The following is a 12,417-nucleotide window of genomic DNA, read 5'->3' on the forward strand; positions in this document are numbered from 1 at the left end:
GAACTATTTCATGGTGTAACGTACACTGTAGAGCAACAGGATGCTAATTGGTGCAACTGAAAGTTATAGGTGGAATAGCTCTGGTAATTTTGTCACTGCACATGTAGACCATCAGAGAGAAGAGCCCATATGAATGCTTTTTCATTTTGCCTAGGGAACCAGGAAACTTGAAGTGATATTTAATTATCTCTGGACTATCAATGTGGGCAGTAGATTTTTGACAGATGAGCCTTCCGGGGATGAGGGCATAGGATAAGATGGCATCTGTAATAGCAATGACATCAATGGCTTTGTTTTCTTTGATTTTCATGTTCCTTCCCTCTACTTGGATACTGAAAGAGACAGTATTATATATGAGAAAGAACACTGTACTATATGAGTTAGGAAATGTGAATGTGCCACTAACTCATTGTGGGGCCTTTGGTAAGTCAAGTCACCTGTTTGGGCTTGTTTCTTCACTGTATAATGAAGAGTGTGGCAAAGGAGGGAAAGGAGTAAATGGTATTTTTTAAGCACTTACTATGTACCAGGCACAGTGCTAATCTCTAAGATCCCTTTTACTGTGAAGGTACTTTAATTCCACATATCTTCTTCCCCTTTTCCTGCATAGTGTCTCGTAGTGGTGAACATCATCTTCTTAGGAAATATGCTTTGCAAATGTAAGAAATTGATTCTGTCCATCTCATGTTTTGTTCTTTTTTCATTTGTTGCTTCCCAAATGTTTTCCAATTGAATTAGAGGAAAATAACATGGAAGGAACCAGTGATATTTGACTATTCAGTGCAATTCCAGCCCCAAATCCTAGTGTTCAGATGGATGTGAATAATTCTTTTGGAATTCTTGATGACACGTCACTTTCAGAGAGTGTAGGTTTGAAAATCTGGAAAGATTGAGGCAGCTAGGTGGCGAAGTGGATAGAGCACCAGCCTGGAGTCAGGAGGACCTGAGCTCAAATCCAGATTCAGACACATGATACTCACTAGCTGTGTGACCTTGGGCAAGTCACTTAACCCCACTTGCCTTGCCAAAAAAAAAGAAAAAAGAAAATCTGGAAAGATTTAAAAGACTCTGATTTATATTACTGCTAATTGAATCTAAACATATCATAAAATTGGGTACTATTATCATTAAGAGGAGACTTATATGATGAGTAGTATCCTGTTCCCCAATCATAGAAGCATTTTTCTGCTCCATAGGGAATTTTTTTTTGTATGACTCCAAGAATACTATAAGACAGCTAATAAAAAGTCTTCTAAAATGTGTCAGTAGTGAAGTTTTTTTTCACTGAAGTGTGATATGAATTAACTATCATGTCTATTCATAATTTTTGCTTAAATGTCATACAACAAAACCCTCTGGAAGGCATAGGTGCTGCTTCTGACTTACATATTAATCTGTTTAATTATGGCCATTTTCTCCCCGGAATGAGTTTTCTCCTATTGTGGAAGAAATTTGCACTATATTAATTGGTACCTGTGTTAAGAAGAATTCCCAGACCTTGTTAAATAATGTCATCTCTCCAGAGGGCAGTAAGTCATTTTGAGGGAAGTGAACTGAAAGTAATGGGTTTTAGTTGACTATAATAATTATCTTTGATATATCCTTATTCCACTGGAGCAAAATCCATTTATTTATAGTAAACAAAATGAAATATAAAGCTATGTGGATGTGATGATAAATTCCAAATGTCAAACAAAGCAAGAAAAATGTGGGTGATAATTCATTTGGACCTTCTTGGTGTTTTGATTAAATGCCTCCTTCTAAAGGGATGATGACCATAATAATAATTTAAAACTCCCTCCCTCCCCCACCCACAAACCCCTTCCACCTCTTACATTGGGAATATTTGTGTCGTACATTGCTCTGTGCTTCCACTCACCATCTCTTTGATTCTCCAGACCAAAACTACCTCATGTGGGTACAGGCAACTATTCTCTTACATGCATTATCTCCTCCAATTAAAATGTAAGTTCTGTGAGGGCAGGGGGTTTCACTTTTGTATTTGTATCCCCAGTGCTTAGTATAATGCCCAGTGCACAGGAAACATTTAATTGATGCTTTTCTACACCTCCAATCATAAGGCTCCAGAGTTTCCAAGCTATATTATTCCATTTGATCCTCACAGCACTTTTTGCATAAGGAAATTCAATGAATAAAAAAAGATAGCTTATATACTTCATTTTAGTTTATATAAAACATCTTTTTAAAAAAAGTAACAGGTACTATTTGTTGGTGGCAACAGTCTGCCAGCAATATTTGCACAAAATTAGGTTTTATTCCCTGGCATTTTTTTGGAGTATAATTAATATTAGAGTTGGTAAGTACAAATCTAATTATTAGGTCATTCATGTCTGTGGTGCTCATTAAATTGTCATGAATTTAACCTGAGAGGGTGCCCGATGTATCTCAAATAAAAATGTACTTATCTCTTTTCCCAAAAGTAGAGAGTCTTTCTCATCTTACAAAACAGTAGCTATTATATATGTGTCTGAACTGCCTTTAAAAACAATATATTACTTGGAGGAAATTATTTTCCTCATCATTTTCCCCTATATTTTTTGACCATTACTATTCTGCATTCCCATAGGATGACACGGGTATCTGTATTGCCCAGAAACACAAAGCTTTCTACTTCCTATTATTTCTGCCTCCTCTTTCTTCTCCCTACTTCTCTTCTCCCTCAATCTGAAAGCATGAGCAAGTATGAAGTATGAGTAAATGTAACAAAAGGAAAAGCAGATCAGAATATAAATGGGTCCTGTCTACATAAGCACTTTTTGAATAAATACTGGTAATCTGCCACATTAAATAGCAAGCTTTATAGAGTGCTTTGATCAGGGAAAATATAATACTGTGATTTATTAAGATATTCTGTGCCTTAAAAAACAACCACCACCTTCTGGTTTTTTGTTATTATTGTGTCAAATGGAACACACTCTTTAAAAAAAAAGAGAGAAAAGAAAAAAAAAAAAAGGAAAGCCTACAATCTACCCATATGGATTTCTAAATTATTAAAAAGTATCTAATGGCATCCTCTGGCACCTGGGCCATTCCACTGCACCACGATCCCATATAGACCCAGAGCAGAGTCTCCAACAAATATTTTCCCTTGAAAGGGAGATGCATAGACAGGGACACATTTCACATGCACAGGTGTCCATGATCTCCACCCCTTCCCCGCCCCCACTAATTATCAACATACTCCTAGTTATACTTTTTATATTAAGTATTCACAAAATTTCTGCCTCTATATTTTTTAACCTTAATTCTCATAACAAGTTCATGCTAGGGAAAAAAGAGGGTGAGGCTTGTTTGTTAGCACAGAAAAACAACCAGTTCAAGAGCTACATATGATGTGTTATAATACAAAGGCTTTCCAACCTGTACTTGAATTCCTCTGGAGAACCACTAGACAGATTTCTTATTATGCTTTTGTCTTGTCTCCTGCACGAGTGTCAAGGTTTGGGGGATTTTTTCCCCCTGCTGAAATCTAATTACCAGTGGAACTGCCAGGATATCATCTGGTATCTACACTGCAGTTACAAATTTTAAAATAAAAAAGAATAAAGGAAACTTGCATTTGGGGGAGGAGGGGAAAGAAATACTTGAAAGAGCATCATATTATCTTGAGAGATTAGTATCATGACAAATGTGTAAACACTTTTGCTGATGGGGTTTCATGAGTCCCAAAGAATTCTGACAGATTGAATCTTTTGCCTTAGGTGTGCAGAAGGCTATTTTGGACAACCTTCTGTACCTGGAGAATCATGTCAGCCATGCCAATGCAATGACAACCTTGACTTCTCCATCCCGGGCAGCTGTGACAGCTTGTCTGGCTCTTGTTTGATATGTAAGCCAGGTACAACAGGCCGTTATTGTGAGCGCTGTGCTGATGGATATTTTGGAGATGCAGTTGATTCAAAGAACTGTCAGCGTAAGTCCTGAACCATTGTTGCTCCTGACAGAATTGATGTATTATATCTTAAAGTAGCTGATCAGTTCCTGAGTAGAGATTGAAGAGCAGGAAATTGTATGTGTGTGTGTGTGTGTGTGTGTGTGTGTAATATATACACTTAAGGTTATACTCTAAAGAAAACTCATTTGGTCATTTTTGTTCTGTTTCTGGGTTTGCTTCTTAACTAAAATATTCTTAAATGGATATGTGTTTTTAAGTGTGATTTGAATATCATTGGGACAAGCACGGGCTAAAGCCCAAGTAAGGAATAACAATTAGTAAATTCTTTTGTCAACTGTAATCATTTGCTTGAAATGCATGATTTGTATTCAGTGAGCACATTTACAACCTCCTAGGAAATGATCATGTTCTAAATTTTGAAAAGTATGAATTTCATGACCTTGAAATTCAGCACTGAGACCCCAAGACCAGTCAATATTTTAATATGCTGACACTTTAAGCAAAGCATAGATACTCTTCATTAAAATGACAGACCTGTATCTTAACTTGTCCTGTATCTTTGAGTTATGAACAAAAGGTTGTGTGTGACTTTGCCAATATTCTACCCAAATTGGTATTACGTGTTTAGCCATAAGTTTACAAAGACTGGCTTATTTGTTTTTATCATCCATCTAAATATTTTATGGGCAAAATTCTTGTTAATATGACCTTATCATTTACATAGGAAAATGACAAGAGGTATAGAATGCAGAGGCAATATATGATATTTGCAAGATGGGTCTTGTTTGGGTAAATACAATCATCCTTTTTAGAGTGGCACATTATCGTTTAATGAAATCACTGTCAATTTGCAGCTGCCATCATAATCAGAAGTCAGATACATATGGTAGTGGCCCCAAAGCATCCCCAAATTAATCATGTAGAAAGGAACCGTACAAATTCTCCAGTTGGGTCATAGAGCACACTAATATGGAAACTGTTGTAGATGTTAGATTATGTTGCTGCACCGCCACCTAGTGGTCACTCTGCTATAAGCATCCAAACAGTAGCAAGGAATGCACTCTAATGGCCTCTTTTCTTCCCTATCTGTTTAGAGGTGAGCATCAGGTTTTTATGACAGAATCTATGATTTGTTGTACCAGTTTCTAAGTCCCCAGTATTGGAAGTTAGCTATCTCTCCTATACAATCATAACCAATGTGCTAAAATAAAAATAAGCCTGTCTTAATGAATAATAACTAATATAATAATATAACTAATATAATAATAATAAATAAACATTTATTTAGCACTATGTGCCAGGCACTGTGTTATATATGTTTATTATCTCATTTGAACCTCACAATGATGCTGGGAAGTAGGTGCTATTATTATCCCCATTTTATTGATGAGGTTAACAGAGGTTAAATGATTTAACCAGTGTTACACAGCTAGTAAGTGTCTAGGGCCATATTTGAACTTATGTGTTCCTGGCTTCAGGTCTGGTACTTATCTATCCACTGACCATCCTAGTTAAAGTTAAGGAGACTAGAATTCAAATCCTTCTGCTGACACATAATGGCTATGTTTTCAAGGGCAGGTCAAAATCTCTCAGTGCTCATGGAAACTAGGATTATAAGTAACAGATGAGTTGGTGATTTGCACTGATGGAGAGAGTTTGTTTACTGGGAGTTTTCCTACTGATCAAATTACAAATCAATAAACAAATAAGCACATACTATATAACAAAATTTCTGGCAAGAACAGCAGTGCCTTAAGTAATAACTTGATGGTAGCACTGGAATTTCTTAGGAAATCACAAAAGTTGATCAATCTGAATAGTTATTACTGGTAGCAGTCATAATTTAGCTGTTAACCAAATTGATCCTTTAACAACCACTTCTTTCCCCTTCTCCAACTTAATTTTTCTTCTTCTGATCTTAAAATCAAAAGCAAATATGAGGGGAAACATTCCATACAATTTCTTGTGGTGAAGGTCTTGTGTGTAGGATGAAGTTTTAGACACCCCTAAAGAATGGTTATGGGTTACAAAGACGTGGAAACCACCATACCAGGAATGGGCCACGATTGTACCTTTTCAAAGGCGTACTAGATCCCTACATAGATATACAATAGAATTGGGATCAGGAAAGGGGATTAGGGGAAAAATATAACTACAAATGAAAAATTATTAAGTAAACACATTTTCATTTTTAATAATGAATTTTAATTAGGACAACATGAGGACAATAGCTCCACCTTTCACACTTGCCACACTTCCAAAGAGAAAGTTCGGTTATTTCTGTTTCCCCAAAAATATTTTTGTGTGACCCTGGGCAAGTCATTTAACTTCTGTGTGCCTTGAAGGCAGCAAGGCTTGGAGTCAGAAAGACTTGAGTTCAAATTTGGCCCCAGATACTTACTAGCTGTGTGACCCTGGGCAAGTCACTTAACCTCTGTTTGCCTTAATTCACTAGAGAAAGAAATGGCAAACCCCTCCAATATCTTTGCCAAGAAAACTCCATGGACAGCATTGGCATGCTATCATCTACAAGGTCATGAAGAGTCAGACACAACTGAATGACTGAACAAAAAACATATTTCATAAAATTTTATTTTACAACCAATGATCTACATGTTTACTTTAATGTTTTAAATTTTATTAATGTCAAGCCATAACATTTTATTTCATAAAAAATTCCTTTCATTTAAAAAAAATATTTTTCATTGCTTCTGGCACTTTCCAAAATGAGTCACCATCATGTTTATCTAACAAATTTCATTCTGCATCATTTAATGTAAGAGAGAAATAAATGTGAGATTCTAAGGTTACTTTCCACTGATTTTTCTTGTTTAGGTATTCATATAGATGTTGCACTGCCGGAATTAAGAAACTTACGTAAAATTTAAAAAAAAAACCTCTAACTTGCAGATGCAATGAATGCTTATGCATGCATATATTAATATGTTCAAACTTAAAAATTAAGAGTGTAAACTATGAGGCTTATTCTCTATTAAACTTTGTTTTAGCACACTATACTTTTACTTTAATATACTTGATTCTCATTTGTCAGTAAACTTTATTATGACAACTGGTGGTATACTGTCTCTTTAATATGTCTGATTTCAAAAGTTACACGGCTGTCATCTAGAACATCTGGAATAAGGTGTTATTCTTACACTTAAAAGACTATTCTGAATAAACTAGAAGGAAGTGATAAGTTAAAATGTCACATCAAATTTATGGGAAATAAGAAAAGGAGAATTCATTGTAAGAATTCATGCTAATGCTGAATTCTCAGGTGAGAAGCAAAATGTTTAAAAGAAATTAATAAAATACAATGATATAATATAGGCCATTGCCAGGAGAAAAACTTTCCTTGCCAGAATTTCAGCTTGATAGAATGAACTTAGGGGAAGTGGGTCCTAATCCCACCTCTTCTCTGGGTTTGTAGCGCTACCTGGAGATCATTTAATCTTTCTCTAATCCTTGGCTTTGTCATCTGTAAAATTAAGAGGATTGGATTTGGTGGCCTCCAAATTCCCTGACAGTTCTAAAGTTCTATAATTCTACTAAGCCCATAAGTATCTAAAAAGGCCAATGTTCAAAGCCAGAGTAAAAGTAAAGGCAAAAGTTGTTTTGAGCATATATTAGCTTTTGGTACAGCCTGACTTCACCCTATCTTCCATCCCACTGAACTATGGGAGCTGGAGTCAACGAGAATACATAGCAGGAGATGATGAGGGAAAGGAGAATCACCTTGATTCCTACAAGACAGAAAAACAAATGAAGACAGGAGAATAAGGAACCTGAACAAGGAGCTAGGGAATATCTAAAAGACATAATTGGAGGGAATTGATTAGGAAAATTAGTAGTATAGTACAGTGAAGTATTGGGAGATCCGGGTTCAAATCCTAATTCTAACACTAAATAACCATGTGACCTAAGCCAAGTCACCTCACTTTGAGCCCCAGATTCCTTATTGGTATAATGTTAGCCTAAAAAGGTCAAGGTCTCCCACTGCATCCAGGGCCACCTCCAGTCATCCTGATCTATATCTCGCCACTGGACCCAGCTGGCTGCAGAGGAGAAAGTGAGGCCGGTGACTTTGCACAGCTCTGCTTCATGTAAATCCAATTCACTTACGTGTCATGGATCACCTCCTTGATGTCATGGTCCTCTTTGAGAATGAAGGGCAAACAACAACAAATAACCTCTCACTGTTTACCTTGTAAGGTTATTGTGATGAAAAATGCATCACAAATCTGAAAATGCTCAATAAATGTGAGTTATGAGGCAGCTGTGGCATGGTGGAAAGACCTGGCCTTGTTTAAAGCCTGCCTCTGACATACTGGCTATGTGGCCAGGATGAAGCCACTTAACTTCTCAGTAATCTAGGCAACCCTTGAAGGCTTAAGATTGCTGAGCAGGTGCCAGTCTGCTTTGGGAGGGGGAATTTCTTCACCTAAGAGTTGGATCTCTCAATGATATCATAAATCCAGCTCCCACATCTATCCCCATACCAAGCCCAAATCTCTTCCTTTAGCTTCAGTCCCATACTTCCAACTAATTCTTAGACATCTACACCTGAATGTTAAATTGGCATCTCAATTTATCACCTGAATTTATCATCTGTACCCCCTATAACTTCCCTACATAGTATGTCCCAAAAGTCTCAGTGAAGTTTTAAGTTATTTAATATTCTTAATAGCTTAAATAAGCTATTTAAAATATTAAAGCTTAAAATTGCACCGACACTTTTAGGACACCCTCTATAAATCACTGTGGAAGGCACTGAGGAAGATGCAAAGGGATTTGGCCTTCAAGGAGCTCAAACATAGCAGAAGACAGAAGGTATTTGCGTAAAATTATAGTTCAAGATAGACTACAATGTGCATTACCAAAGAGCTGTACAATGTTAGGGGAATTCAGAGGAGGTAGAGCTCATTTCTTGCTGGGAGATCAAGGAAGTCTTCATAGAACTTTTGAACTGGATGGTAGGTATGATTTAGAAAGGCAGAGATTGCTTGAAAAAGCCATTTTGCTATCTTTTGTAGTAAAGCTTACAGAGGTGAGATAGGGTAGGGAATGCATACAGATTAACAATTACCATTGGTCAAACAATAAATATAATGCATAGGGAATGCATACAGATTAACAATTACCATTGGTCAAACAATAAATATAATGTTTGATTTATTGATAATAATTCATACACTGCTTTCAGATTTTCAAAATGCTTTACATACATTCTCCAATGTGAGCTTTATATTAGTCATGTAAGGCGGGTAGTACAAGTATTGTTATTCCTAAGTTACAGGGCAGAAAACTGAAGCTCAGAGGTTAAATGACTTGTCCAGGATCAAATAAATAATGTCTTATATCTGAGATTCAAACTCAGATATCTCAAATAAACTAATATATGTAAAGTGCTTTGCAAGCCTTAAAATGCTATAAAATGCTAGTTTTGTTATCATTATTATTATTACTATTATTGTAATTATTATTACTTCAGTTCTCGTACTTTTCACTATTACATAATTACTGAGTGTCATTGTTCAGTCATTTCAGTCATGTCCAACTCTTAGTGACCCCATTTGGGGTTTTCTTGGCAGAGATACTGGAGTGGTTTGTCATTTCCTTATCCAGCTCATTTTACAGATGAGGAAAGTGAGGCCAACAGGGTGAAAAGACTTGCCCAGGGTCACACATATAGTAAGTGTGTAAGGAGGGATTTGAACTCATGAAGATGAGTTTTCATAATCCCAAGCCACGGTGCTCTATTCAATGTGCCACTACAAACACACACACATATACATATATACATGCATGCATGCACATGTATATGTGTATGTATATGCATGTGTGTATGTATATATATTTGTATAAATACATGTACAAATATACACAGATATACACAAACACATATAATCACATTTGAGATGTGGCTGTAGATGTAGATACACACAAAAATTTTTTAAAAAGTTATTTTCTGTGAGTGGGAGAAAGCATTAACAAGAAGGCAAATCAGAAAGACCTCTGGTAGGAGGAAACATTTGACCTGAGCCCTGAGAAAAGCTAGAGATTCTAAAAAGAAGTAAAACATGCCATCCCATGGGGAAGAACTTGGCTGTCTTGTTGAGTGCATGAGAGGGAATAGTGTGGGATTACTCTGCAAAGATAAATTGGAATAAGACTGTGAAGGCCTCTAAATGTCAAACAGAAGGTATGTATTTTTTTCCTGGAGGTGAAAGGAAGCCACCGAACCTTCTTGAGCATGGAAATGGCATGTTCAGAACTATGATGAAGTATGAAAGAACACTTTCAAATATGCAAACTACTATTTCAACTCAAGATAGTAATAGTCATGGTGGTGATATTAGGAACGTACACATTTCTAGATTGCCAGAAATTAATGAATGAAACAATAAATGAATGCATTTTCTATGTGTGTGCTAAGCACTGGAGATACAAATAGAAAAAGTGAGATAGTACTTGCTCTCAGGGAGTTCTCATTCTCTTTCAGAAAGATAGCCTTAAGGGTTCAGTGATGCCACAGATGGGAAGGCCTAGATTCCTTAGGTTGTATTAAGTAGGTAAGATGGAAGTGCCAGGAGACTGCAAGGCATAGGGGCAGGTCAGACAGTCAAGCCTATAGGATTTTAGGAGGAAGTGTCAGCAAAGATGGTAGGTCTGGTGATCCTTCATCTCATCAGAAGGAATGAAAGTTGTTGACTCCCATTCTAAGCAAGACTTTCGGGCAATCAAACTGCTAGGCTAAGAGGATGCCCCTGGTTGTTATTGGTCTTCCTCTCCCCTGGCTATCCCAATTTCTGGGATGTCATGGGTCTGAAGGACAGAGTGAGGGGGAAAGCAAGTTGGTAGGGAGCCCACACATTGGAGGGTCTGAATGAGGAATTTCTTTTTCCCTTTGTAGCATGTCGCTGTAACCTCAATGGCTCGTTCTCAGAGGTTTGCCATACAAAGACAGGGCAATGCGAATGTAGACCCAATGTTCAAGGACTTCACTGTGATGAGTGTCAGGTAAGGAATAAGCTCTTCCTTAGCTTTTTTTTCCTCATCTCAAAATCTATAAGGAGCCTTCAGAGACACATTTTAATTTGTATGTATTTAAATAGCATGTATTATTGTATTTTATACATAAAAGAGAGCCGGAGTAATACCATGTGGATAGCACTGGAGTCTGGTAGTCCTGGGTTCAAATTCTTCCTCTGACACATCTTGGCTATGTGACCACAGGTGAGTCACTTAACTTCTGAGTACCCCAGACTCTTTTCTAGGACTATAAATTGCTGATTTGAATTGGTAGAGGCATTTTCCACACTGAAAGTCTCTATTATGATAAAAATCACATGTCCAGACCTAACGGAAAAAAATATACATATTCAAAAGGGAGTTAGAAATCGTTTACTACATATATAAGGTCAATGAAATAATTGGAGTAATTAGCAAAATTTTGTGGCAAGTTAACATTTGGCCATCAGCATATACTTCATTGGCAATAGAAATGTATAATATTTGCTGTAATTCAGATGTCCCTGGAGTAAAGAATATAAACCATTTATATTTAGTTGAGCAATTTTATGGCTCTTTGAGGAAATTCTCACCACAGGCAAAGCTCAGGAAGGATCTTATTCAGTACAAAGTAAAACACTTTGTTATCCTTATTTTCCTGGCACAGTTAAATAGCCTTTGATTTTAACAATATACCTCTAGTTTTGTCATTTTAAACACATTGCCAGCTAGTGTTTTGAACTTGATAATAGCTTTGAGATTTACAGAAGTATATTTTTTAAAGAATCACCTTAAAAAATGAGATTTTTAATGAAAATTAGCTGTCAATCACGTGTGAATGGGACTCTACCAACCCTGTCACAATCATCAGAGTATGCATTTGGAGAATTTCCCAGAGGATGAAGCTTTGCACTGATCCCTCCATGCTGAGTCCACCCCATTTGTTAGGGCTGATAGATTCACTTACAACGCAGGTAATCCAGAACAGTAGTAAGCTCTGCAACCAAGGAGGAAAGAAAACCTAGCACTTAACACTCTGGTCTCATCTATGATTGTTATCATCACAGTCATGTTCAACTCTGTGACCCTATTTGGGGTTTTCTTGGCATAGATACTGAAGTGGTTGGCCATTTCCTTCTCCAACTCATTTTACAGAGAAGGACACTGAGGCAAACAGGGTGAAATGACTTGCCCAAGGTCACACAGCTAGTAAATGTCTGAGGCCAGATGTGAATTTATGAAGGGCCTGACTCTAGGCCCAGCACTCTATCCACTGTGCCACCTAGCTGCCTCCTGGTCTCAATTGGGGGTCATTTTAGCCAACTGCCCACAGATGTTTACCTGGAACATGCAATCCCAATTCTGTAGCCTATCTGTTCCCACTAATTTACTTTCACAGGACAACAATTAGTCCTTAACAACACTGAGAGGCAGTTTGGTGTAGTAGGAAAAAAAAAAAAAGACTAAAGGTTTGCCTTTGACACAAA

The 12,417-nt window shown here is 36.9% G+C and overlaps 1 protein-coding gene across 2 annotated transcripts in view; it reads left to right on the plus strand.

Moving 5' to 3' along the window:
* Positions 1–12,417, plus strand: part of LAMA2 (laminin subunit alpha 2) — a 793,905-nt gene that overhangs the window by 514,703 nt on the left and 266,785 nt on the right. For both annotated transcript variants that reach the window (XM_027848591.1, XM_027848592.1), the window contains exons 19-20: positions 3,723–3,934; positions 10,833–10,939. In XM_027848591.1, the coding sequence (XP_027704392.1) occupies positions 3,723–3,934; positions 10,833–10,939 (319 nt within the window). The remainder of the gene's footprint in view (positions 1–3,722; positions 3,935–10,832; positions 10,940–12,417) is intronic.

The sequence above is a fragment of the Vombatus ursinus genome, unplaced genomic scaffold (genome assembly GCF_900497805.2).
Source record: "Vombatus ursinus unplaced genomic scaffold, bare-nosed wombat genome assembly UNPS02006779.1, whole genome shotgun sequence".
NCBI lineage: Eukaryota > Metazoa > Chordata > Mammalia > Diprotodontia > Vombatidae > Vombatus > Vombatus ursinus.